General features: G+C 43.2%; 3 protein-coding genes across 3 annotated transcripts; all 3 read right to left on the bottom strand.

Annotated features, from left to right (window-relative positions):
* Positions 1-1,905: 1,905 nt before the first annotated feature.
* LOC146198837 (uncharacterized) lies at positions 1,906-5,686 on the bottom strand. The gene is made up of 5 exons (XM_084592663.1): positions 5,582-5,686; positions 4,482-4,612; positions 3,963-4,039; positions 2,221-2,301; positions 1,906-2,058 (listed from the first exon to the last, which is right to left on the bottom strand). Exons 1-5 carry the CDS (start codon positions 5,684-5,686, stop codon positions 1,913-1,915), a joined length of 540 nt encoding a protein of 179 aa, XP_084448789.1. The 3' UTR covers positions 1,906-1,912.
* Positions 5,687-8,533: 2,847 nt separating this feature from the next.
* On the bottom strand, positions 8,534-12,731 carry LOC146198836 (salivary anticoagulant protein P23-like). The gene is made up of 5 exons (XM_084592662.1): positions 12,527-12,731; positions 11,940-11,998; positions 11,632-11,759; positions 10,596-10,778; positions 8,534-8,961 (listed from the first exon to the last, which is right to left on the bottom strand). The coding sequence occupies exons 1-5, from the start codon at positions 12,622-12,624 to the stop codon at positions 8,653-8,655; spliced, it is 777 nt and encodes a 258-aa protein (XP_084448788.1). The 5' UTR covers positions 12,625-12,731; the 3' UTR covers positions 8,534-8,652.
* Positions 12,732-17,015: 4,284 nt separating this feature from the next.
* LOC146198835 (salivary anticoagulant protein P23-like) lies at positions 17,016-24,612 on the bottom strand. Its single transcript, XM_084594325.1, has 5 exons — positions 24,390-24,612; positions 23,516-23,577; positions 22,373-22,503; positions 20,698-20,880; positions 17,016-17,650 (listed from the first exon to the last, which is right to left on the bottom strand). The coding sequence occupies exons 2-5, from the start codon at positions 23,559-23,561 to the stop codon at positions 17,342-17,344; spliced, it is 669 nt and encodes a 222-aa protein (XP_084450451.1). The 5' UTR covers positions 23,562-23,577; positions 24,390-24,612; the 3' UTR covers positions 17,016-17,341.
* Between the last annotated feature and the right edge of the window lie 3,159 nt (positions 24,613-27,771).

Raw genomic sequence — 27,771 nt, 5'->3', positions numbered from 1 at the left:
ATCTGAAACTATAACCGCCCCTCAGAGCATGAGACGGTTGACAGCTACGCGGAAGCCATGGCCTCGGATATCAAGCATCATTGCGGAGTTTGCCAAACTTTCCTAACTTCAGCTTTGTCCTCTTGCCCTTGAGGCCATGTATGAGTACTGTGAACGCCAGCACACGAGTGGACCACGTCGTGACGCTGTATACCTTCATTTTTCGCTTGCCAATTTCGGCGCCGGTGTCAGCCCTGTTTCTTAAATAGTCGCCGAAGAAGATCACCGTGGTCCTTGTACAAACCTGGTGCCAATTATTCAAAAAGTACTCGAAGAGTTTAGAACATACTCTATTTGTATAAATCAGGGGTCTCAATCACGCAATTCACGCTCCGCATGTGGCCCACGGAGCTGTGTGATGCGACCCGCTGGTTCTAAAAAATTAAGCTTTTGATCCAAAAGCACGTAACTGCTTCAGAAATCAGTTTTATCATCAGACTCGTGTTCTGACTAAACCCAACGAAAAATCCTTGCGCCCAGACGGTGCATAAATACTCCTTGTGCGTCACCTGTCTTCAAAGAGAAGGTTATGAATAAATCGCACTCTGCTTCATCTCCAGGTAAACTTTTTTTTTCCCGCAATAAATGACTATGGCATTTATTTACTGTTGTATCCTTTCAGCGCCTCTCTCCAGGCCACCTTGAATTCGTTCCCGTCCGAAGCTTGGGCAGAAGCGAACATGCGCCGCTTTTCTTTTTCCACGAAGAACAGGAGTGTGTGGTCCGAGAACGATATGTTTTGGTTGATTTTTATGCATTTAGGTTTTGCTGATTTTAGTCTTTATTGGCTTTATTTGAATTTCTTCTCTCCTCATATTCGTTTTATTATTTGCTAGTTCCTGGCATGCGAGCGACATTTTCTCAACAATGCGGCCTGCATAGCAATTAGGGCTTCAGACCCTTGGTTTAGAGCAATACTGAATATGCACTATTTTAATCTTTCAAATAATCAAATAAAAGGACAATTGATTCGATATTCGAAATCTACTAATACTCAAACAGCGCTCATTTTACGGACTCGGACGTATAAACCGAGCGTCTTTTATCCTTACTTTTGTTTCCGACTTGCACACATGCGTAGATCTTGCCTTTTCACAATTCAAGATAAAGCTATACGCCTGGAGACACCCTAGCTTATCAATGAAGCCTCTGCAAAACTGACGATCCACAAATCACGTCTACCACTTTCCCCATATAGCAGGCGGCTACCGAAACGGTTCGCCGGGGGAACCTTCAGGGATGGTCTAGGTACGTGATATAAACAAACGTTGAACACCTGCGACTAATTTGCAGCTCTTCGGTAAGATTACGGTTACTTGCCCGAGCTTCCCAAGCAAGAGCATGTATGAAATTCCTGCCCTAGCAGACATGTAGCACGCTATAGTTTACCGAGTGCATTGCCCCTGCTTGGAGCCTGAAGGCAGAGTTCAGTAACTGAATCCGCCAGCTCGTATTACCCTGTCTGACCCACAAAATAGCGAACTGTAATCATAGGCTATCTGGCTCCCGGTGTCACGCTGCGGCGGACAGACCGACAACCTTGACCGCTTGGATCTCTGCATGAACCATAACGCTGACAGCACACTCATTCCATTAGAGCATTAGAGCATACTGACATTAGTGCGGATAGCAACCGTCTATTACATCTTTTTTTTTTTTTCAAGTTTCAAAAAAGCAGTATTCAACAGTACTGACGACTAACTTTGAAAATTAACCGCGTAGATACAAATTAAATTACTTGGGGCTCCATCCCTGAGTTTTGAAGTCAACAAGTTAGCCCTTGTAACCTTCTTTTTCGGGTCCAAGTAATCAAACACTGATATTAATGCCCCCTTCGTTTCCGTTTTTATTTTATTTATTTTTCCCGCAAAATCTATATAGTGTCCTTCTTAGAGCAATCCATGTTAGGCACCTTCTTGAAGTCACCTTTCTTGAGGCCCACTTTGTCTAAGGCCGCCTGTATTGCCTCAAGAAACTGATCCTCGGCGTTCGGTGTCCGGGTCACGACATGGTAAGCAGCTGAAAAAATAGAAGGCAAATATGGTCGGCATCACAGCGCCGCGGTTTCCAGGAGAGATCGTGAAACGTTATAAGCCAACGTGAAAGCGTTCATGGAAAAGAGGTGCAGTCTGTTAACAGCTGCAAATGAAAGCGCTTTAGACAACTCATTGATGCACTCACCTACAGTTCCACTTTTGGCCCACACAACTGCCCAGTTGTTGTAGTCAGTATCGACAATGGCGGTCTCCAAAATGACCTCATCTAGAAACAAAAGCCACAGCGTTTCTATTCAGCTGATAAGAACATTGCGCGCTTCACAGAGGGCATAAACGGCAACTGATGCGTTGGAATGTAATTACGAGACACAGATCAATTAGTGTTATTGGGAAAGAAATAAAACCAACAGGCACCTAGCAATACAGCCATAGGAGTAAGATGAGATGCTAAAGCAATTTAAAAAAATTAATCTAACCGACTAAATATTGATCAGTCTACCAGCCAAGCTACCAGGATTAATTATCAGAACGATCTAATGTTCATACAACGACCAAACTCGTCTGAAAAGGTAAAATTTCAACGATATTGAATCGAAGCTTGCGCATTATGGACAGCAAATATGAGGGCTTGTCCAGGCCCTAAAATATTCATTCATATTCATGTAAACTGAAAAAGGTACCGGAAAAGATGTACTGCATAGGATATGATCGTGAGCCCTATCTTGCATTTAGTGTAAATCTCCGTGTTTCTTTTTTTTTTTTTGCTTGCTAGAGAGTTTCGCGGTTGTAGACAGAAAGATAGATGAAGAGGAAGAGGAAAGGCAGGGATGAAAATGTATTTTTAGTTAAGCCCCGCTTCAGTGCAGTTGCGTAAGCATATTTCAGTAGACTGAGATTTTTTTTTTTTTTTAGTTTTTCTCTTCATTCCAACTTCCTCACCACTCATCACTTTTGTCGGATAATAGGAAGGAATGAGAAGACGGCCAGAATAAACAAAATCTTCTACATTCCGTCATTTCGTCGATGTATTTCGGAGTAGTCCCCAAAGGTGCAGTTAATTTGTAATAAGGGAGCAATTACTTTTCAGTACACATTATAGGGTAGCTATATGGTTACAAAGGAAAGCTTTGGCGAGAACTTCCGGATAAAAAATTTGTCTTTCTATTGGGTTCAAACCCGGAGCCACCGCCAATCCGGAGCAGCAATTCCTCACCAATCCAGCTCTCCAACTCTACACGGTGGCAATACAAGTTGCAGGGCAATTTAAAATTGAATAACTCGAGGCGGGAATGTTGGTAATGCAGTGGGGTTTAGGGGAATCCCTAAGGTAGAGTAATAAGGGAGTAAAGGGGAGTTGTAGAATGACTGCTCACTGTCATCAGCCAAAGGCATCCATAAGGCTTGAGACATAAGCTCTGTTCCGCTTTTAGTTCTCAATTTAGCCTCGCCCTATCATCAGCTAGCGTTCCCGGTTAGCTAATCTGGTATATCTACTGTGCCGGAAAGGCGGTGGTGCCACATTCGAACCTCAGACCAGAACGAATCTTCTTTAACTGAGAAGTGCCTCAAAACGACGCATAGCTTTCTTTTGTAGCCTGGGTGGGTGTTAATGAGTAACTGTTCCCTTATTCTCCCTAACTTTTTTGCAGCTTTCACGAAAACAAAAGAAAAGTATGAATGAGGTTGTGAATGTCGGCTTTGCAAACACACACACAAATACACACAAACTATCAGCGTGATAACAGCTAACCAGTGAAGCCAAATCGATAGTGTACACATACAACAAACTTCTTCAGCTTGGCTACTATCCTCATGCACAGAATACATTATGCGAGACATGGAATAGAAGCAGCTATTTGCAACCTTGACACGTATTATCATACGTGTCAAGAGATAATTAATAGCATTGTAAAATGAAAATTTTACTTCCTAGCTTCAGGAAGAATCTTGATGGATGCCTGTCGTCTTCAACCACGTCGATGGTCATTTCCACAAGTTCGTTCCTACATTGGTGAAAAAAAAAAAAAAAAACAGCGGAGTCAGCGGCATCCCAAGCCAATTACAACAAAATACTAATCGCTCTAAATCTTGAAGAACCGATGGTTGCGACCGTATGAGACTTAGAGCCTAATTATTCGAAAAACAGTAGAAGTTTGAGTGCTGAACAACAGCCGTCTTTCTATTTTCTTTCCGCCAAAAAGCCTTCAATTGCAGTGTTTAGGGGATATCTTTTTTCCTGTATTTGTCAGTCGTGGCTTGTAGGCATTCCAATTTGAACCTAGATAACTTAGTGCTGTTTTTATTCAGTGAAGTATTTTCATTCAGCATTTTATATAACTAAATCTTCACTAAACGGCGTCGAAGTCAACTAGCTAGAGCGAGTTCGCCAAGGAGCCGGGTACGTTTTATTTTTATATTTCTGCTAAGGAGTTATTTAAATCTTACTCGGTGCTGACGTATTCCGTCTTGACTCTGAAGACGTTGTCGTGGTCTCTCTGAATTGTGAAGTGGGCACAGCGGTCTGCATCACCGTAGATGGCTTGGCTGAAGCTGTCCACCCACCACTTGCCTTTAAACTAAGAAACGAAGTAAAGCAAGATGATTATTTTATATAGGGTATTAGTTTCATATCCATCTTCTAGATAGGGAAATTTGTGGCGGCCTTTGGTGTCCCCTTCTCGAAATGGCACATAGGTAATGAGATTGGCCGAAAGTGGGAGTTCTAGAATAATTTCGACAACCAAGGGTTAACAGCCTGGGGCTGCTAGACGTGCGCTGACAGTTCACAGCAAGGGGGTGTTTTTTTTTTTTTTTCATTTTTCATTCGTTAAAACCTGGTCATAGTCTTCGGAAATCGATCTAGATTTCTTAAGAAATGCTCAGAACGCTAAACTCACTGAACCACCACAGCGCGTCACAGATAGCAGTGGCCTCTACTAGGTATTACTAGAAAGAATCCTAACTCCTCAAAAATTTCCTTTCAGAAGATTTTTAAATTACTGAACTTGTCATAGCGGCCACTTTACCATACAACTGGGCTACGTTTGCTCATGATGATGTCTTCGTCAGTAAATATATTGCATCTTATCATCCAACCTAAGTGCGGAAGTAAATGATTGCAGTTTAGGCAGCTGTGCCCGCGTCTCTTTCTGCCATTTGTTCTTCTGTGACTAAATAAGGGAAACGTTTAGAGACACTCGGACGTGAGGAAAACATAGCGGAACTCGTATAGAAACTGGCGGAGGGACAAAGTTAACTAAATTGTCTGCTGCATACTTCAGTGTCGCGTGTGCCATGGTAGTATGCAGGACAACCCGCCTCAAATGATAAACCCTAAATAGCACGTCGTTATTGTGCCTATGTTCCCTGTGTATTCTCAAACTAGAGGTCTAGAGTTCGTTAAGCAGTGGAATCTGGTGAATTTCAATACAATTCAACGTCGACCGGCAACTTATAACCAAAGAAACTCTCAGACCAATCAATTCAATCAATCAATAATTCTCTCAGCCGTACTAATAAAGTGTGGCTAGTACTGGACGCCTTACCTTTAGTGGATTGAAATTATCCATAAGCGTTTTCGGATTTGCTAGTACGCCGTTTCTCGCAATCATGGCAGACACGAAAAGTAGGAAAAACGTTGAGTACAGCATGACTGGTGCAGTTCAGAGTTGCAACCGTTCCCAACAGGTGGAGATTCAGGAAGAGAGCTTTTAATAGGCAGCAGGTATACGTGTGCTCAGGTCCGGCAATGACTCCTCGCCGCAGCTGTACAAAGCGGACAAGAGGCCTGCGTCCAAGGCAAATTACTGCTCGGACGGGCGAGAGATGGATAATGGAAATTATGCCGCGTTAATTACTCCTATAGACCTTGGTAGATATGCGTCTATGCTGAATAATCACGCGGTCATGTTTCGGGGATTATTTCGCTCATTTTGCATTTATGAGCCTGCGCCAAGCTTTTTATTTTTTTTTTTCCTTTTTTGCAACGCGTACCACGCAATAGGTGACTTTTTCATAATCGAACCATGCTCTAAGCATAAAATAATTATGTTCGGTTCTAACCAGGTTTTCGGCAAACTTTGGAAATGTGTAACACTGCCCTTTTCACACACGGTCGCTCAGAATCCATCAGGAGATAGAACCAAGACAGCCATGAATCACCAGCGGTCAGCCTGCGAATCGAAACAGCGGCGTCTATTTTTTCTCAGACGATGACACGTTCACCATACAAAATGACAGTACGGGAGCTGGAGAAGACCATGATACATGGAGAGAACGAACACCTGTAATTTCTATGGGAAGACGAAAGCAATGGCGGTAAGCATATTTTGGGCAATCACAGTAGATGCATGTCTTCAGTTTATTTTGTTACTACTCCGCACTTTCACCTGGCTGCTGTAATTGTACATCTTTCTTCCCTAACATGCATACTTATTTTTCCGTTACAGTAGGAAGTATTTTAAATTAAAAATATGGCTTTCCGGATGTGCGACCCAAGTTCTCCATCCAGGGTAGAACGAGAGGAAGAAGATGGCTACACAGTGTGAAAGTGTGCTGAACAAGGGTTGAGGGCGAAGCCTGAGTTCGCAAGCCGAGCCAACGTTTCGACAAGGAAACTTGTCCCAGACGAAGGCCCAGAAGACAATTCCCCTCGCCGAAGCTGACGAACTGATGCTCCCTGTCAAGCCTTGTTCAATATTCTTCTATATTCTCCATGTGCGACACAAGTCGTAATTAGCCAAATTTTTTCCGCTGGACCTGGTTTCATTAAAAATATGTAAGAGCGTCAGAAATAAACTAAAGTCTGGAGATCAGGAGCAGAGTCCGCAAAACTATCCGCAGTCGATAACGATTCGAGATAGTAGTACGCCCTTTGCCTGAGCCAGTGTCGATAGATCGGGTATCTGTCGGAAACATAGGTGGCAAAACAAGGTACGCATCATTTCCTAGAAGATATATGTACCCAAACTTAGCACCGGTACCACTAACGCCACTTCTTGATTCTGCAGCACAGTTGGATTTTAACAAAACATAGCAAAATTTTAGAGAGTGCAGCAAACGTTTACACGGTGCTGGTGTGCGGTAAGCACAAATTCCTGCACAACGACGCAAGCCAGTCACCTGAAATGTCAGTAATCGTGGAAACCGCGTGGCTTATTCATTAGTACCAATAACAAGCGACTACGCAGCAAGGCAACGCCCTTAAATCCTTGGAGTGCAGCGGAAAGTAAACGAAGATTGTGGTTGTTCAGATTCAGATATTTTTTTCACTTCGTAATCTAGTGACACTCTCGCAACATAAGCTTGTACGGCATAATTTGTCATGAATTATTTCCATATACTACGAAAATAGGTGGTGCTCGAACCGGGTATGCAGGGTGGACTTGACACGCAGGCGATAGTAGCAGGTGTGTGAGATATGGGTTTCGCCCACCCTCGTTCTATTTCATTCTACCACCCTGCACTACTTTTCATGTTACTTTAATCAAAGAGCGCTGATATAACTAATATTTAGGGTGAAACCTTATTTCCTGGAATCATGATAAGGCTTTACTCACTCTTCATTCGTGCGAAAGCGGCCTTATTTGGTGAGCATTATTTGGTGAACAAGCGAAATTACATTTATGGTAAACGTGCGAACCGCTATATTTGTGCCTTAAACAGAACGTTCTTAGCGCTGAGCATCAGAAACTAAAATGCAATTATGTGTGCCTGTCCCACTGTTATGTTAATAAACTTACAAAATAGTCTAGAGTTACTTTCTGCTTACAGCACTTCTGTAAGCGCAGTTGTCATGAAGCTGTAGCATAGCACATGGTGGTAGCGCGAGTAGAGAAAGAGGAGACGAAAGAAGTGCGGAATGAGTTAAAAAAAGTAAAAAAGTAACACAAGTGTCGTAGTGGTGTGTTAGGTTGTGTTACTGCTGCACGAGTCACGTGTGCACTGACAGTCTGCGCACACTTCCTTTTCTAGAGGCTAAAACAGTTCCGTTGTAATTGTCTTGAAGTGTGTGTGTGTGTGTGGGGGGGGGGGGGGGGGCAGTTTCATGAAGTTGTAGCATAGCGTATGATGGTAGCGCAAGTAGAGAAAGAGGAGAAGAAAGAAGTGAGGAGTGAGAGGAAAAAATTAAAAGAGCGTTGGAATGTAATCGCTGGTCTTCATCGTTCTGTCTCGAGGTTTTGGTTGTTTGTGACCATCCCCGAAACTCAAGCGTCTGGAGCGGACCTCCACGCGTCGACACCACACCCATAGCCACGACTTCACAGAATCCACAACACCGGATCCGGCGTCGCCGCGGACTGGCAGGCGAGTGGAACCCTCGCCTGCCTCTGAGTACGAGTAGACCGATCCTGGGCCCTTAATACCATCACAACAGTGTTTACACGCAGTATGAATAATGCTTACTGTTATTGCTAGTTTTAACTTCCTAGGCGACGTCACACGCTCCTTGAAATATGTTTTGATGAAGGTAATTACGCAGGCACTAACAAGCCTCAGTAACTAACTTTATTCTCCGCTGAATGCAGAAACAAGAAAAGCCTTGCTACGATATATAAAAACGAAAACTTCCTCACGCACAAAGCAGAGCAGCACTTGCAGCAGCTCAGAGGTTTTATCAAGCATTGGGGAAGGGCACGGATTCGATAGCCTTTTCCAGGGCTCGCTTGTAGTCGGTGTACAGGAAGTCGTATATGACGGAGTGCAAATTTCGCTCCATCTCATCGTTGAAGTTTCGCTGTCGCTCGGCGTTTAGACTGAGCCGCTTGTCGTAGACGGTATGCATGCGCACTTTCTCGATGTGGAAGGTGCGCAGCGCACCCGGGCGGCCGGGGTACGCAGTCGCCTCGAAGCGGCCCACGGTGTCCACCACGGTGACGTTCACAGGTACCGTCTTCTCTTTGCGTACTAGTGTGTCGCCCTTGACCTGCATGGCAAGAAAGAGCGAATCAGATAAATTCGCTCAGCATGGAATGTGGGGGCTGAAAGGCGGACACTGGCTTTTGTTCGTGTAATGACTGTGACTTTCAGAGCAGCTTTAGAGATTTCGCAAATCGTAGCTCATAAGCAAACATGCCCCTTCACTTATGGACTATATTCACATATTTGGGACCACTACTAACTTATGTTTACGTAAATCAAGCACACCATTGGACACATTGCAGCAATATCCTACGACGTCAAATGTGGGACCAACCAATTACACTAACTGTGCGCAGCAGTTTCGTGTCGCCTGCTCTACGAAACGAAGTGATGCGGGCAATCAGACACTTCTAGACTCCTTGTATCTGTTGGACGTCTGCGAAAGTCGCTACCTAAGAGGTTTTTGCACGAAGCGCTTGTATTATAGCAGCAGCAGCCTCTGTGGACGATGAGAGTGGTTGAAAAATAAGAAGCGCCACAGCCCCGTGACTGCAGTTTTTCGTGGTTTTTTTTTTTCTTTTTTCTATGGACGATATTTATTGCCTCAGGGCATAAGAGGGGTATGCACGGCACTCGGAGCTGAAAACGGAATACCAAACCATGTGCTACAGTCCGTATTCGACTGGTCCGGGTCTTGCTTCTCGACTGCGCTCTACAAGGTGAACCTAATCTAAGGAAGCGGCGTACAAGATCATTTTGGAGCCCGTGGCATGTGAGTTCCGATAAACAATACTTAAACACAATAAATGTGCAATGATTAAACAGACATTTAAAAACAATTACGACCGTCTGTATTGTCTAAACTGATTATTATTCGTCGCCTGTGTTGGGTACCTCCGAGGTGCATTGAGGGGGGAATCGTCGACACTACCAATTGCACTGCATTTACCTCCCAACCATTTTGACTCGACGGTTACATGGCAATATCTACAGATGTATTTACTATGTCCTTTATGTAATCGTTGTGCTTAATAATAGAGTTGAATCAAGTAACTTAAAAATAGCTGTAAAAAAAAATAAGTATGCTAACACGATGATTCATAAAATTATTGAGGTAGCAAAAATGAGCATATTTCTCTAGAATGCTTTAGTACCTATTAAGATGCCGATGACGTAAAGATATCAGCAGCTCTGAGGTACTAGGCTTCAGGAATGAAGAGGGTAACATAGAGTGCCTCCGTGATATGGGCCAGTAAAAACCGGTTTAAAGGCAAGTTGCTTATGGGCAGGTAAGTGGCAAAATAATAGATTTTAGAAGACCGATTCGGAATAGCTTAAATATTATTTGAGAACGTTCTTTAAAAATTGGTAAATTTCAATCGGTTAAGAAAACGTTTTCAGAAAAAGTAGAAAAAAATACTTTGTTTTGTGGCTACTGCTTCTGTCTGTTTCAAAATGGGATAGTCGTAACCTCCATCTACCCATTCATTCGTAAATGTCTGCATTTGTTTATTTGAATTCATTTTTGTGCACATGCCTTCCAGTCCTCTCGCTTTGGGGACACCTGCTTTCTGACGACACAGTAAAAAGTAGTTAATAAGGCTCGAGAAGCTACACAGAGCGTCAATATAGTCAAAGCAACGTAGGAATGAACCAAATAACAGGTTTTTCTGGGCAATTATTTCATCAGTGTCGCACCTCAACCAGAAATGAAGCGTTGATCCCGTTGAAATCCAATATGCAGGATATGGTGACGTTCCCGCTGATGAGGACGGGCGGATGGCACTCCCCAACGCGACGGACTCCGGTGTCCAAGCCACGCAGCATTCCACCCCTCACTTTCACCTTAAGATCTCTATTCGTGATTCCGGTACTTTTTATCTGTTGAAAAAGACATCGTATTAGGCATTGCAATCACCACTGTCTTTAATTAATTTTATATCGAGTGCTTTTGAAATCATAGAGTTCCTTACACTAACTAGAGGGAAAGCTGAGGGCGCTGCACTTCAGCCACCATGGGCGCGCTAAGAATCATGGGCCGGTGTGCTACTTGATGCGGGACAGTCAGTTTTTCTCGGGTACGTGGAGTGGCGTTACTGCGATGTTTCTTTTCCGTCATCATCATCATTTGAAGGTGCCTACATAGACCGCGAAAGCCATAGTAGCAAAGGCGCAAAAGCAGACGTCGCCAATAAATGGTTTCTGTTTCCCGAAATGCCATTAAAAACTTCCTTAAGTGATTGCATAACCATGAATATTTTCATAATGTTTTTATGTTTCAAAGTTTGCCTATTAAGTGCGAAATATTGGTATTTGTGCTGCTCAAAACTAAGCCAATAGGAGAAAGAGCCATCGCTTATATTGGATAAATCTCACACTGGCATGCTGTTTCTCTCCCTTTTTGCAATTTATAGTCACAATATTGAATGTTAGGACATTATTTACGGTAGAACAACGCTTATCATTGCATTAGTTTTGGCCAAAAGTTGTAGTTCTGCACTTGATAGCTCTCCGGCCTATGATGCTTTGAGCGTCCATGGTGGCTGAACTGGCCCTTTGGAAACTCCATGTAAACTCCCATAGACGGCAGCACAGCTTTCCCTCTAGGTAAGAGTAAGAAACTCTACGTTTGAAATAGATACTCTATTGTTCCCATTCTTGGAATCTCGTTTCGTCTATTTATTTTTCCTCTCTGTGCACATAGAGCCAATGACAACAGTGGTTGTCAGCTTACCTTGAATTTGAACTCGGGAATCGATGCAAACGGGTAAATATTTTTCAGACTTCTGATCTGCGGCGGAACCTTATCTTCGAGAATGATGTCCAGAAACCTGTTGGAGTCTCTCACTGTCGAAACTTGCACTGCGGTAGCGTAGAAAGCGAAACATTAAGACGATGCCGCTGATGTGGTTATTCTATATATACTTTCGCTAGTGTGTATGCACGTTACGCATTTCCCTTTGAAAGCAACAGCATAAATAAAGTCGATTCAATGTGATTTATTACAGTGCAATCAGTAATGTAACAACAGGGAGCACTCACCAAGAACCGCCAACGAGGCCAAAAGGACAAATTGTCCGATCATTGCGGAGCTTGACAATCTAAGTGAAAGGATGACAGAATCATCATAATTATTCACACATCATGCTTTAATTTACTCAGATTGTCCGAAGCTTCTTGTAAGAAGGTATATGGAGTAAAATCACATCTGTCTAGCGATCTACGCCATGGTCCGCGTGACACATGCGCGGAAACAAAATAGTTATCAACCCAACCTGTCAGATGACTGCACTGCGGATGATAGTTTGATCGCTGTTCGCATGACAATAATTTTTCGCAAGTGAGATTTTTGTTTTGGAGCATAAAAACCTATTAAGTGCAATGTTGTCAAATTATTATGCACTCATGATACAACACTGTATTAGTACATATTCAGACTGCGATGACTGCCACCTAAAAAACAACAAAAAAAACTTCTTTCGAACTTTACCCAATTTGAAAGAATGCGCTACAAGGTTTCGAAAAAAATCCTCTTGAAAGACACACTAAAACTATTTTAGTATTTAACATAGCGTGGTAGTGTTTCATATTTCTGTAACGCATGAATATGATGTACGCCATCTACTCACCGCACGTCCAGTCCTGACCAATGCCTTCCACAAGACTGAAAGGAAAGACCACCGAGAGAGCGTATGTGTCGCCCAGTTCCTTTCTCATATGTACCCATTGTTCTTCCCGGGCTGAGCTTTGGCAAATTCCACTGCTCTGTGTAGACGTATCGTCGACGCCCGGCTGATACACGACGCTAGCTGAAACATGCACTGCTCAGTCTAGGCCTTGCTTCCACAAAATTAGTGCATCTGCAGCGGCGCGCATCCAACTTCGAGAGATGGGAGAGAGGGAGAGAGATTATTTATAGGAACTTCTCTCATAACTCTCACTGAGGTTCTAACTGAATAATTCTCGTGTTATATATTTACTTGTAGAAGTAATAATATTGTAATAATATTTATAATATTTATATATTAATGATAATAATATATAAAAAGTAATATTATTTATTTATTTATCTATTTATTTATTTATATATTTATTTATTTATTGAAATTGTTTAGATCTGTGCGCATTGAAAAGTGTGCGATAATGTTTTCCCCCAGCCTATGACAGAATTTTAGCGCAACAGCGCTAAGTGCCCTGTTCAGTCGAAAACCCAAAGCAGTTGTCTGCGCTGTGACGAGATGGTCATGACATCACACAGAGCTGGAAATAATGGCAACATAAGGCAAATTGTGCTCGCAGGTTGCAACGTAACTCGAACGTCATTGCGACCGGTAATAATGTAATATAGAGTCTTGGTCAGAAGTCCTGAAGCCAAAGGATTTTTGTCTCAGCCGCAAAATGAAGCCCTCACAGCACCAATAAAGTTTAAAGGGTCGTGTAATGCTATCAGACAGTTTCTTGCTGTGGTTAGCATTTTAAATGTCACTTGGCCTTTAGTGATGGCGTGAAGGCTCCATTTTGTGGCTGAGACAAAAACCGTTGGACTTCAGGACTTTTGGCCCAAACTATACGTTGATTATGCCAAACATAATGAAATTTGAGGATCATTAGAGGAGAACCTAACCTGTCTCTCTTAGGTCTCGACTCAGACACGCTACTCCTAGATCATATATGCACGTTCGTTCTACTCTGTTAAAGGAAGGACTTTTGAGTATCGTGGCAAATAAAAAAATTAGAAAATATAAATTGCACGGCCGAATATTACGATTCGTACGATGGGGCAAGTGTTAGCAGTTTATTGATGGCTTAAGTATCAAGAGTGATGGCTAAGACTGCGGATACCAAGCTGTGATTACACATCGTCTATATTTGCTTATGCGCCACAAGCCTTCGTCTTCGTTCTACCATTCTTATTCGGTCATAATTCTTGGTACTCCTGTCCTTGTGAGGCACTTTCACCATATCAGAGGTCAAGTATCCGTCCAAATTCTCTGGTAAGAGGTGATGAGCTTCGAGCTTTCAGAAAGCTTTTACCTCTCTCTGAGTCTTTCCTTGCATCCACAAGACCAAACTTGTCCATTGTTCTATCACGTTGCAATGAGCGTCTCACCTAAATGTTACACAGTGGCGTAGCACACACCAGCTGGGTCAAACTCAAAAATATGCTTTCTCCTTTTTCAACATTTTAAAACTCGCGCCGTATTGCAGTATGGCATGGTCTACATGCACAAGTTTCTAAAAGGTTATTGGCTATATTATTTCGAGATTAATGGCGTTATCGCATTAGCAACAAGCAGAGACTACAGCGAAACACGAAATGGCTCCGAAATTTACGTGAAATGTATGCTGAAAATTTGGAATTTTGTTCGGCAGGGATTTTGATGGTAGATGACATCATTGATATTGTTACGCAATGAGGAAGACGAAGTGTTTGCTTCTCTTGCCTCGCGGAAGGGACAAGGTGATGACGAAGAAGTGGGACTGGTTCCGTGTTGCTGCTTGCTGCTATGCCACTTGAGGCTGTTGTAAATACACTGTAAATACACCGAGTTTCCACGTAACAATATTTTGACATTAACGCTAGACACCTCGGGAAATGTTTTGAAAAGCGGCGTGCACAGACGTAGACGCTGCGCCGAAATACAATATTGTCCCTTTAACATAGCATAGTATGGTTTGAATTGTATGTAATAACGTGTTACATTTTTTTTTTTGACAATGTCTATGCAACGTGACCACTCTAGCAATCTTAAAACTGAATTCTTATTCTTGCTGCTGACAAGACAGTTTTATAAACATGCGCTGCTGCTTTGCTTCACGTGTGTAGCGGTAACCAATTCTTCTTGCTCAACCAAATGCACACATGGTGAACTCCTGAAGGTAGGTTCATATAAGGTACATTATTGCTTTAGCCGTTTATAAACTTTTCTTGAGAAAGCTATAAGGAATACGTCTCTGCAACCTATGCCGGTGGCTTTGGAACAAGGTGAACACTACGCACGCGATTATCGTTACTGGTAAAACAATTAACTAGATAAAATTACGAATCAACACTTTTTTGTTTTACTAAACGCGATACTATATTGCTTAAATAAAGGCATTCAGCATGAAAGGAGAGCCCGTTTTAAATTTTCTTATTCGCCAATGTGGCCAGAAATATTTAACGTCGAAAATACGCATCTTAGAGCTCATTTAGATGGCTTTCAAGCATTGAACAATAAAAGATTCCTTCTTTCGCATATCTCAGTAATCACATACGCACCCTAGATGTACTTAATGATGTAAAGTTAAGGCGATCTCACCGAGATTACCATGCGTAACAACGTGCTTATAAAATTACTCAATACGAGAAATCAACTAAACGAGCTTTATATGTGCATATTTGGCATTGCAAAAATGGAACCACTCAGCTAATTAACAAAATTTTAGAGATAGAGCTCGCTTTTGGTGTTGACTGCCTTGAATAACACAATATATTATTGCCCCTTTCAATCAGAGGTAGAAAATATGAATAATTATCTGAGTTAATAATTCGTCTAATCATCAAGCTCTATATCGTATTGGCATTCGCCTTGTTGTAAAACGCATCTGCAGACGCCGCACCAATCGCTTCACTCGTAGTCTTTATAATATACCTTTGTCTGTAGTAAAACGATGCCTGGTATAAAATACCTGCAAGGTGCAGCTAGCGTGTGGCTAAGCGATAAACTTTTCTACAATGACTTAATGATTGTCGGTGCGTTCATAAAATGTAAATTTAAACTCTAATAGTGCGTAAGCGCATATAAAGAGCTTGGTTCCCGCCACTAACTTTCATATTCACTGGACGTTTAATTGAGGGGGACATTCCAAGTTTCTTCAAACTCACAAGCGCCCACAAACCTTTTCAGGAAACGGAATGCAGAAGAAATATTTATTTTTTTTATTATTCAATATATATGTAGATTTGTTAAAGGTTAAAGAGGGAGAGGTCATGTTCACTTCCTTGTGAGACCTGCACAATGCAAAATTATTGTTCAACGGGAGGCAATTAGAATTTTCTTTCTCGTCGCTTTCGCGCTCTAAGAACTTTTGCGAACACTTCGTCATGGCGTTGTTGTAAATCTAAAACGAGAGTATTACTGAATCTGTCATACAGAAACGTCCTGTGGAGTGACTCCACAGCCCACAAACGAAGAAATCGTCTTGTGGTCGAGCTCTCATTATTCATTAAAAAAGGCAATAATAAAGTGCTTTCACGGAAGAGATATACCAGAAAGAGGACGTAAGCCACAGTACCAAAGATATTGTCCAGCACTAAATGAATTCAGCAGTATCTGGCACTGTGTCTGCTCACCTTGGAGAAACTGTTTAATGAAGCAATCATTTTGTACGCTTTATATCGACAAATGCTCAGCAAGACTATATTTCTGTTGTTCCTGAAGCTTAGAAAAAGCAGAGAACAGCAACTATTGGACCCTTTTTGACCAACCTTGGCAGATTATTGGTAACCATATAGTTGAGCATTTGGATGACTGAATATCGGGCAATCTAATAGATTCCTATATTATGAAAAAATATTTAAGCCGGGCATAAATCGAAGCACTATTATTTAGGTATACATAGTGCGTTGATCTCGGCGAATGTTAGTTGCAGTGCAGCTGGAATCGTTTTCATGACGCTGCGTAATAAAATATAATTTTCTTAAAAGTTTTTACATATAGCCCAACACTTGAGACGAATGCACTATCTTCGAAGGAATAATATCTATAATCTATAATGTAACACATAGCATGCTAGTGTTTACTTTGGTATTAATAGCTTTTTCCTTTATTTTTAGGACAAAAATGGTGGCTGCACAATGAATTTTTGTTCGAGCTCCAGTCCTTCTGCCTGTTTTGCTGCGGTAGAGGATGAAAAATCGGAAATTGAAAAGTTTCGGCACACCAATAAATTTCTTCATATTTTTCTTGTTTTTGAACAAAGAAATTTATCGCGTAGTCTCTAATAGTGCTAATGTGCATCAGTACTGTTTCAAATCGGTGCTCTGAATTTTCTCTCCCTGCTATTTTCACTTTTCTTCCATATTTTTCCGCAAGACTGTTTGTCACGATATAACAGATATAAACAAATCGCATCCAAGTGGCCCCAAATCGAATGCTTTAATTAAAAATAGCTTTCATTTACAATGAGAACATGCTCCCTCGTTGGCACTAGATGTGGACAGACGTGCCTCATAAAATAGTTTAGGTTTGTTGATTGCTGTGCATGATCTAATATTCCCTCTGTCTTATCGTCAGATGCGGCTTGAGTCGTGCAGCTTCAATTTCCTTAACAAAAAATGGATTTCTTCATTGTCATTACTAGTCTGTCTTGTTTCTTCAGTTTGTTTCGCCACTTTTGCAGATGTGCTTTCAAACTACCAGGTGTTTCGCTGCCTTTTCCTCAACGGAATCATCGTCAGTTCAGGGGTTCGGGAATCGAAGGCCTTCCAGAGCGCGGTTCAGAAGGTGCATGTATTCGTTGTACAGCGCATCGTACAACACGGCGTTCACTTTTTCCTCGATCTGGCGAACAAATTCTGTCTTGCGGGCATCATTCAGGCTCAGATTGTTTCCGTAGACAGTGCGCAGCCGAATCTTGTCAATGTGGAAAGTCCGCACGACTCCGGCTCTCCCCGTGGCCGAGGTGGCCTCGAAACGTCCAGTGGTGTCGACGACGGTGACGTTGACTGGAACCCGCTTCTCCGTACCCAACAAGTTGTCTCCTTCAGTCTGCCAGTGAGGGGAAAGGAGGAAGACGATGGTAAACTTTTGGTGATAATCCAGCAGTAGCCTTGGCCTTAACTAGTTGAAGCATATAGTAACGTCTAAAGTGTGCGCAAAATGCCATACACAATAAGTGCCACACAAGTTTTCAAAACTTAGTTCAGAACAAGTCAACAGGCTGTCTGTGTGCGAAGCACGTATCAGAGAGGTAAAAGGCATTTACAAAGCGACTTGTTTGAAACAGGCTTTAGGCGTTACTGGTCCTGATTTTCGTTGTGTTCATTTGCTGCATCCATCAACAGCACGCTTGATTGCTGTAAAGAAAACTTCTATAACGAAATTAGAAACTGATATTTAGAAAATAGTATCCACCTATTCTGCATTTAGAATAGCATTCGTCCTTTTATTTCATGCTGATCGCTACGGCTCCTAGTAATGATTTATTTTTTTTTAATACTATCAGTCTCTTTCGGTATTATTACAGAAGAGGACAAAGCATACAAATATAATGCTTTGGTTTTTAGGGTTTAACGTCCCGAATCAACTCAGAATATGAGTTGGTATGGTCAGGCTATAGTGCCGCAATGGAGGACTCCAGAAATTTCGACCAACCGTGATTATTTAACGACGTGCATTGAGATCGCACAGCACACGGGCGCTGCTCCGTTTCGCCTCCACCGATACGCAGCCGCCGGTGGTCGGGTTCGAATCCGGGTACTCCGGGACAATAGTCTTACGTGTTTGTCGCGTAGTATTCTGTGCGTGTGTGTGTGTGTGTGTGTGTGTGTGTGTGTGTGTGTGTGTGTGTGTGTGTGTGTGTGTGTGTGTGTGTGTGTGTGTGTGTGTGTGTGTGTGTGTGTGTGTGTGTGTGTGTGTGTGTGTGTGTGTGTGTGTGTGTGTGTGTGTGTGTGTGTGTGTGTGTGTGTGTGTGTGTGTGTGTGTGTGTGTGTGTGTGTGTGTGTGTGTGTGTGTGTGTGTGTGTGTGTGTGTGTGTGTGTGTGTGTGTGTGTGTGTGTGTGTGTGTGTGTGTGTGTGTGTGTGTGTGTGTGTGTGTGTGTGTGTGTGTGTGTGTGTGTGTGTGTGTGTGTGTGTGTGTGTGTGTGTGTGTGTGTGTGTGTGTGTGTGTGTGTGTGTGTGTGTGTGTGTGTGTGTGTGTGTGTGTGTGTGTGTGTGTGTGTGTGTGTGTGTGTGTGTGTGTGTGTGTGTGTGTGTGTGTGTGTGTGTGTGTGTGTGTGTGTGTGTGTGTGTGTGTGTGTGTGTGTGTGTGTGTGTGTGTGTGTGTGTGTGTGTGTGTGTGTGTGTGTGTGTGTGTGTGTGGAGTAAGGTTCTTTATGTGTAAAATTTGATAATAAATTTTGCACTGCACCACCGTGGCGGGGCGCAAACAAATATGAGTTCAGTGTCTAAGGTTTGAATCTTCAACAACCAAAATAACCCTAAACATGGAAAACAGAACAAAATAGACATGCGGAGCATAGGGTAACAATAACTAAAGCAATCATGCAATACATCGAGAATGACACTGGCATATAACAGAAACAATGAGAGAAACACTGTATTGCAAGATCGTTATCAGGGTTATGGTAAGAAGAATATAAACATAGAGCTCGAAGTCGGCGTAATAAACGTGTCTGTGATTGGTTGAGTTTTGACTGAAGGATACAAGCGATTCCAATCTCGAACTTGTGGAAAAAAGAAAGGAATATCTAAAGGCATTATTTTGACAAAATAATTCTTCAAGAGTGAGCGCATGTCTTTCTCTTGTATGGTTGATATGAACAACGTCTGTGGAGGACATCATCAAGGCGCTATTAAGTAGTAAATAAAAAAACCTAGGCGATGTAGTGTTGCACGACTAGACAGCGTGCGACGCCCTAATGGGTAAAAGATCTATGGGTGAGTACATGCAGCTATAGCAGTTGAAGATAAAAGGCACTGCTTTCTTTTGTACCATTTGAAGTGTTTTAACGCTGTCTTTAGTGTGAGGGAACCAAGCTATATTAGCGTATTCTAAGAACGGGCGGATAAAAGTGACCTAAGCAAGAAGTTCTGATCCCATGTGGAATGACGAAACGCTCTTTTAATGAAGAACCACTTGTTCATTGCATTGCTTGCTATGCTTTGAGCATGATCAGTCGCGTTTAAGTTAGACGTGATAACTACACCAAGTATCGGTTTTAAGTCACACTACGAATATTCACATCATTCAAAGAGCACACATAATTTAATTTGCACTTCTTTGTAATAAACAGAAAGTCTGTTTGTTTGTTTTTGTAAATTAATTGTCATATGTCATTTACTGCACTACTCTGCAATAAATTTACGCGGTACCTTAATTTTGGAGGTAGAAATTTTGGTCGTAGCTTAAATATTATTTAAGCTACCTCAAAAATACTGGCGACAGCGTGGTGGCCACCATCATAAAAGTAGCAACTGGCGATTAATCGAGATCCATGCATGCCTGCCAGGCAGAGGAGATGTAGTTTTCCGATACCAAATAGTGACGTCATGGTGGCCATGAGCAATTGGTGTTGATGAGCATAAGGTTTAAGGAACGTGGATAATTTAAAAAAATTCCAAAAGCACTGTGGAATCTACACTGAAGAAATGCGAAAGCAGGAGCGTTACTGCCGCACACGGTGTATCAGGTTTTCTCTCATCGTTATCCACTAAATGCACAGTCATTATCATTGCTACTATCATCATTGCTCTTATCACTAATTGCGGTGTCATTGTCATCGCTACTAACATCCTCACGGTAGACAGGGAGAATTATGACGTGCGTTTACTGGTCTCGGGCGTGGCGCAGTTGGCCAAACAAATAAGCTAAAATACTCCCTTAGGCATCACGGCTGCATACCGAAACAGATGCATTTTAACATACACAAGTGCGTGGCCTAAACCTGACCGGACGCTAAACAAACACTTTCTATACTTTGCCTCTTGCATTGAATATGCTGACCTTGTGATATTAATAACTCGACCAAACTTCAATACACGTATATTACTACTATTTTTCGGTATGCTCAGAATAATTGTGACAGCAGGCATACCTTGGCCAAGAATGTAGTGTAGATTCCGTTGAAGTCGAGCACGCAGGAAACGCTTATGTTGAACGCCACTGGGGCCGGCGGGTTGCAGTCCGTCGTACGATGGACGCCCGTGTCGAAGCCCTGCACGGCTCCTTGCTTCATCTTGACCTTGAGGTCACGGTTGAGGCCTCGCGTGCTCTCCACCTACGAACAATAACCACAACTCTCTTCAGAAACGTTCAGTTAACTTAACTTTAGGCTTAAATATAATGGAGAAAGTTCAGCAGAATGAAAATACAAAAATAAAGTTGTATGCAAATAGCGTAAACACTAACAACAGAAAGTTGCAAAAAAATGCGGACCAGAGAAAAAGCAGTAACAAGTGCAGTACAACATAACATGACAAAAGTATAGAGATTTATAAGACAAAACCATGTGAAGATAAAACAATAAGAACAATACGCCTAAAAAAAACCTGTCTGTAATTAATAAACTTACAAATAATGTTATATTCGTAGCTTAGCATCAAGTCTACAGGACAAGCTGTCAAAATATGAAACACTAGGCGCAGTATTGCCCTTGAGATCAACAATGCGATCACGTGAACATCTCAAAGAGGAAGAAAAACAGCACTTCATTACATTTCTGTCTCGCTTTCACGATACGTGTAACATCGAAAAAAGAGCTTCATTCGCTAATTCAACAATGTAACTATACCTGCGGATCTTCTTCTATGGCAGTGGCATTGTAGCAGAATAATCATTCACTTTATGCACTAAAATTACATTCCTGATTCCGGTTATTTCCTGCTTTCCTATCCCTAGTGAAATGAATGGCCCCATTCCTTCCCAAAGACAATTTGCTTGCAAACATAGCTGCACAATCTTTTGGCGGCGAAAATAAGTCAATTACTACGTGGGAAAATGTGGTGGATATTTTCAAGATTAGAGTGATTATTTGCACATGGCCCTGCGGAAGCTCTGAACTATATTTAAAACTGTAATAATTCCGAACGGCAACAGCTCATGCGACACGTCGAAGAGGTCGACGAAGTGGAGCTGAAGCCCGGTTGACTCTTGAAAGCTGGGGCCCTTTTCTCGACACACATGGCCGACGTTCGGCGCTATTTTGTTTTCTCTGATTGATTCTCAGATCAGTCACGTGTTTCAGAATACGTAACCTGATTGTGTGTGCCACGCGTACGTCACAATTTCAACAAAATGGCGAATTGTCCAGAATTGGGCCCCTGGTTCGCTCGGTACTGTCATCGCATACCATCCTGACGTTCAGTCACCACCTGCCGTTCCTGTAAACACCTTACGCTTGGTGGGGGTACTGGGAAGTTCATTCAAGTGGTCGCCTTAGGGAATTCAGTGACGGCGTGAAGTTTGCTAGGGTCCGGTAGAACGCCAGCCTTGGAGATGATATGGCCAAGTATCGTCAGCTTGGTAGCGGCAAAGTAACAAAACCTAAAATTTCGTACACAGCTCAGATGCCATGTTTTAATAGCTTTCAACCGGAGCATTCGCTCGTGGTGTTTCTGACTTCAAACCACCAGCCGCACACCTGGCAATGGAAACGTCACGGTATCTATTGTCATAAATACCGTGACGGTAATACCGCACATACCGTGATACCGCAAGTAGATAATTCAGCATGAAACGGTTCTTTTTTATATATAACGATATATTCTTACCTTGAACTTAAATTCTGGTATGGTAACGTTTGGATACAGCCTAGAATTGGATCGCACAAGCTGTGGCATCTTCTGGAGAAGAATTTGGTCCATGAAGGCATTGGAGTCTCTTGCGCTTCCCGCCCATGCAACTGTAAGTAACAATAATAATGCTGAGTGCCAAAGGCGATTTCAGAGAACTGACAGCTCTCTTGAGAGGTGTGGCTAATTGTATTAAAAAGAAAGAAGTGTTTTGAATTTTAGCACAATCGTTTTTTTTTTTTCCGCACTCAATGTTTTTCACTCACCATAACTCAAAGCAATTACATACTTTTTATCTTCTTAAGATGTAAAGAGAGAGCGCGCGGGGGGGGGGGGGGGGGGGGGGGGGGGGGGGGGGGGGGGGGGGGGGGGGGGGGGGTGGGGGGGGCTGAGCATGGCCTGAGTGCTATCCACGAGGCCTAATTCCATTCTCTCAACGATACGGTCCCGCAACTCCTTTCTCCTCACTGGGTTTCTCTCAGCGAGTTAAACGCCGATTGTTCCTGAGCCGTGTCTCTGAACGCAACCTAAAGGTAGCATAAACTCACTGAAGGCAGGAAATGATTACAGTAAAAGTAATCGCATAGTGCAACCGTTTCCGTACTGTCACCTCCTGGCTCTGTTTACAGCTGAATCAAAAACATCACATAATGCAAAATAAAGGGGAACGCAACCTAGGAAAGATGTTGGTAAATTATTTGAATGCTGTGAATTGTAAAACAATACCAAATTGCACTTAGGAGACTCAAACAGATGTTTTGAATGCTGAGATAAGTAGTATTAATCCACTGCGCCACATAAGCGATTGGAATGCGGGCTTTAATTGCGGTCTTATTCGTTTTGACAATATCTCCGCTAATTGTCATCAGGTTACGCTGCTCTGAGGACCCTACAGTTGAGAGAACGGAATCACGCATCCATGAGAACAACATTTCAGGCATGTGCAGGCACCAATAAAGGCATATGCAGGCACCAATAAAGGCATGTGCAGGCACCAATAACACTTTTGTGGGAGAACAGGCAATGGGCGCTGGTCTCTGCATTGTTTTCGTTTGTTTTTTTTATTATTTGCTTAGACGCACGCCCAATTTGTCGATTGCTCCTATAGAAATAAGATCTTACCGCACAAGACAGCTGCGAAGAGGACGAGCTGTCGAAAGCAATCCATGGTTCAATGCAGCGTGCTGAAACAGATCAGTGCCAAAAAGGTAAAGCTTAAGTCACTACGTGATAGGACGACAATCGGCATGTAATTTTATCACGGAGAGTCCCCTCTTTACAAGCGCGTTCCTGTATTTCAGCGACCTAATTTGTGTTTCTGATCTTCATTCCTTTTCCATCCACTGTGAGCCTATAGCGCAAAAAGATTTTTGACCTGTGCCCAAAGCGAACAAAAACAAAAAACACCCTAAGGGGTATTGAAGTTATACCAAAACAAGTGTATACGCCCTGAAACATTTCTTCCAGTAACCATTCGAGGGAGTACGTGGTTATCATTCTCGTGATCAGCGAGGCGTCGATATCATAGCTTAACGCGTTGCCCTCGAATACGCAAACCAGGCAATAAACGAGTCTTTAGTAAGGCTGACCTGCATATCAGGGCTATTCAGCGATTATATATACGTCGCGCTATATATATAGCATACCGTGTTCCTTATTTTAAAGATCGGTAGTATTGAGAAAAATTCACGAGAATTAAAAGCGGATGAACAGTTTACCCTCTACACAACGTAAACTGTATAATAAAAGAAGTTCGAGAATAATATATGGCTTCAGGATAAATCACTGTTAGGCACACAAAGCAAACGTCATGGTCGCATAAGTTCAGTACATGCAGGAAGAACAGCGCGCAAATTTCTTTGTATTCGTCTTGCGCACTCTAACAAATGAGTTTCCTGGTTCTTGTCACCCCTCATAGGCTTCCTCTCTAGCTGCAATTGGTTGCGATGAAACATGCGAGTGTTGCAAGAGAAGGAGTGCTCCCCCGCGTACGCACCTTTGTCGCCGTCTGTGTTCCGAGTGGTAGATGGTCTAGGCGTCGCGTGCAACCTTTTCCTCGTGCGAGCGGCAAGCCCTTCCCTGGCCTTCTTAGGCGGCCGTCTCGAGTTGCCCGTTCAGATAGCGGCTGGACGGTGTCGTCAGCAGCAGAAAACCAGTTGGTGCAGCGGTCTGCCCCTGAGCGCGTTGTCGTCGACGTCGTCGTTTCGTTGCAGCCTTCCAGCGCAATCGCCGGCTCGACCGTGCTGGAGGTTATGAACGGACGCGAGGTTGTTTGTTCGACTCAGGATCGAGAGCGGCGTGCGCTGACTGCACGACGCCGCTTTCTGTAAACATATGCTCCAAATGTGCGAGAGTTGTGTTTAGGGGAGGAGTGTTACACTGTAATACCGTCGCATAAGCGAGAATCCTCGCAGTGGCGTCCGAGGGAGGACTCGGGATTCAGTAACAGGGTTCAAACTCAGTCTTGGAGCTTGAACCTTCTTCTTCTTCTTTCTTTCACATCTCTGGACCTCTTTGTCGCCACCGCATGCTACATTACCCCCCCCCCCCCCCCCCCCCCCATCCTCTGCCACCTCTACCGTTCGGGAAGCATCGACTCGATGCTAAATTAAAATTGGGCAGAATAGTAGTCATTGTCATCTATAGCATGAAAAGGCTTCCGAGGCGGACCACGTGGATCAATTCAGAACGCTTTGGACGTAGAGGATCTGGTTATTCATGAGGAACAACTTCGTAGTCCAGCTCCATCGGTTTCCACGTTGTGGATAAGGTAGTCAGTAGCGGCTATATTTCCCCTGTTCTCACAGGTGGATATAAGGAAAAGTTCAAGCAAGCCCATACCAATTAGTTGGAATAGTCTGAACGATTGGGCTTTAAAAGGCCGGCTGGCGTCACAGGCGCAACCTTTCGGCGCTGGTAGTCACGGCAATTTTGAGCATAATGTGTCACGTCGTTTGACAAACGAGGCCAGTAGCATCGTTCTTTATTTCTGCATAGTGTCCGAGAGACTTTCAGTGAGCCGGATGTGGGTACGTCGTGGCAGGCTTGAAAATTTTCGCACTGTAAGCTTGCTGCTAAAATAAGTATAGGTATTGGAAACTGTTGGCGGTAAAATTATTCTTGGCGAGAACGCCGTCACGTACACTTAGATACAGAGAAGACAAAGTTCGACGAAAAGATTTAGATATAATGCTGCTGGCATCTTGAAGAAAGTCGATTACCTGTCGGATCCCGGGATCGTAGCGTTGGTTATCGGCAAAGTTGGCTGAACTGATCGCATTCAGAATCCGTCGTCGCCAGTGGCGTCCGAAAGTGGCTGCGTAGAAGCACCGGGCATGCATTCCGCGTCTAAATGCTTACGGCCAGACTTCTAGGCTACATTAATGTCATACTATTGAAGTCGTAGGCTCCATCTTGCAAGGCATGCAGAAGGACCTTTGAGGGTTGCCACCCAACAATGCGCGTTATGGTCGGTCCCCACTTTGAAGGGTCTGCCATATAGGTATTGTCGAAACTTCAAAATGGACCACACGACGGCAAGACATTCCTTTTCAGGGCCAGAGTAGTTTTGCCTCGACCTTAGACAAATCCCGACTAGCGTAGGCGATCACACGTTGTTGACTGTTCTGTATTTGTACCATGACAGCGCTCAAACCGACATTGCTAGCATCGGTGTGCAGTTCGATATATGCATTTCATCGAAATGCGCCAGAACTGGAGGTGACAGCAGACGACGTTGAAGCTCTTGAACTGTTTGCATTTGCGGTGCTCCGCGAAATGCATATCCGCCTTAGTAAGGAGCGTAATAGGGGCGGCTATGGTCGAGAAGCTTTTCACGAAGCGCCGGGGTAATACGCACATAATCCAATAAAGCGGCGAACTTCTTTCTGGTCGCGCGGTGTTGGAAAATTGGCTATGGCAACTGTTTCTTTTTCAGAATCCGGCAGAACTTCTGCCTGGGTCACAACGTGGCCGAAATACCTCAGCTGTTCATGAGCGAAATGGCATTTCTCGGCTTTTAGAGTGAGGCCCGACAATTGAAGGGCTTCTAGTACCACAGCTAGGCGACGAAGGTGCACCTCAAAATTCGGGGCAAATACAATTACGTCGTCCAAGTATACAATACAAGTCGTCCACTTCAGATATGCAAGAACGCTGTCCATGAGTCTTTGAAAGATTACGGGCATGGAGCAAAGGCCCAAAGGCATGACTGAGAACTCTTATAGCCCGTCGGATGTAATGAAAGCCATCTTTTCGCGTTCCCTCTCCCCGACCTCTATCTGCCAGTGTCCAGACTTGAGATCCATGAGAGATAAGTACCTTGTATTGCACAGGTGATCTAAGGCGTCGTCTATTATGGGCAAGGAGCAAACATCTTTTTTTGTAATAGTTGTTCAGTCGATGATAGCCAACGCAGAAACAGTGTGTCATCTTTTTCTTCACAAGTATCACAGGTGCAGCCCAGGGGCTTCGGGAAGGTCGAATGGCATCATTAGCGAGCATTTCGTTCTTTTGCGGAAACCCGATAAGGCGGCTGACGGAGTTGTCGAACAGCTTCGTATGTAATGATGCGGTGCTTTGCAAGGTGTCCGACTGACGCGTGACGATCTGGTAAATACATTAGAGCAGCGACTGAGCAGGTTCCGTAATTTGTTTTGATACTTTGGAGGTAATGTCGGATTTACGTCGTACAGCAGTTCAGTGTTGTCGTAGGATTCTGTTGCCGAAGCGCTAGTTAAATTGCATGCACAAGTATAGTGTCAGTTATAGTGCCGAGATATGCCACAATAAGTTGTCCCTCGGTTCAGATGTTGATGTTCGTTGCTGATGATCGTGAGAAGATCAACTTTGTCATTTTAAAAAAAAAATACAACTGCCCTGCCAACTGCTATGCCTCTTTCTATAAGCAATTTATGTTTGGTCTCGACGACACCTTCAGCGTGTTGCATTGGGTGGGAACCCACGGACACCATAATGCTAGAACGTGGGGGCCCACTCACATGGTGATCAATAATGTGAAGCGGAGCGCGGAGCATGCTATTGGTTTCGATCGCATTCTTAATTGAAAATCTTAGACTAATTCTGCAAATCAATAATTTAGCCTTTTTCTGATAAAAAAAAAGTACGTACCGAGGATGAAGTCACGGGAAAACTGGGCCAACACGATGAACGTCGCCAGAAAGTTTTGCCCTTGTACAATAATCATCGACGTGCACACTCCCGTGGGCATAATTAAATATCATCTACCGGTGCGTATTTGCTTGCCATCCCATGCTGTTGTGACCTTTCTGATAGCTGCTGCGAACTGTCCAATCAGAACTGAATAATCGGTGCCAGTGTCGACTAGAGCAGTGACACCTGTGCCATCGACGTAGATC

The sequence above is a fragment of the Amblyomma maculatum genome, chromosome 2, assembly GCF_055883805.1.
Source record: "Amblyomma maculatum isolate TAMU_Amacu chromosome 2, ASM5588380v1, whole genome shotgun sequence".
In the NCBI taxonomy this organism is placed as follows: Eukaryota; Metazoa; Arthropoda; class Arachnida; order Ixodida; family Ixodidae; genus Amblyomma; species Amblyomma maculatum.
This window is presented reverse-complemented; position numbering and strand designations above follow the sequence as displayed.

Excerpts from the sequence above, each read along its gene's own strand:
- LOC146198835 (XM_084594325.1), bottom strand. The coding sequence starts at position 23,561 with ATGGATTGCTTTCGACAGCTCGTCCTCTTCGCAGCTGTCTTGTGCG. Across the intron at positions 22,504-23,515 it reads CTTCGCAGCTGTCTTGTGCG|TTGCATGGGCGGGAAGCGCA; the intron begins GTAAGATCTTAT and ends TGTTACTTACAG. Across the intron at positions 20,881-22,372 it reads TACCAGAATTTAAGTTCAAG|GTGGAGAGCACGCGAGGCCT; the intron begins GTAAGAATATAT and ends TATTGTTCGTAG.
- LOC146198837 (XM_084592663.1), bottom strand. The coding sequence starts at position 5,686 with ATGCTGTACTCAACGTTTTTCCTACTTTTCGTGTCTGCCATGATTGCG. Across the intron at positions 4,040-4,481 it reads ACGGAATACGTCAGCACCGA|GAACGAACTTGTGGAAATGA; the intron begins GTAAGATTTAAA and ends TCACCAATGTAG. Across the intron at positions 2,059-2,220 it reads GGCCAAAAGTGGAACTGTAG|CTGCTTACCATGTCGTGACC; the intron begins GTGAGTGCATCA and ends CTATTTTTTCAG.
- LOC146198836 (XM_084592662.1), bottom strand. The coding sequence starts at position 12,624 with ATGGGTACATATGAGAAAGGAACTGGGCGACACATACGCTCTCTCGGT. Across the intron at positions 11,760-11,939 it reads GGCCTCGTTGGCGGTTCTTG|TGCAAGTTTCGACAGTGAGA; the intron begins GTGAGTGCTCCC and ends ACGCTACCGCAG. Across the intron at positions 8,962-10,595 it reads ACGCTTCATTTCTGGTTGAG|GTCAAGGGCGACACACTAGT; the intron begins GTGCGACACTGA and ends CTTGCCATGCAG.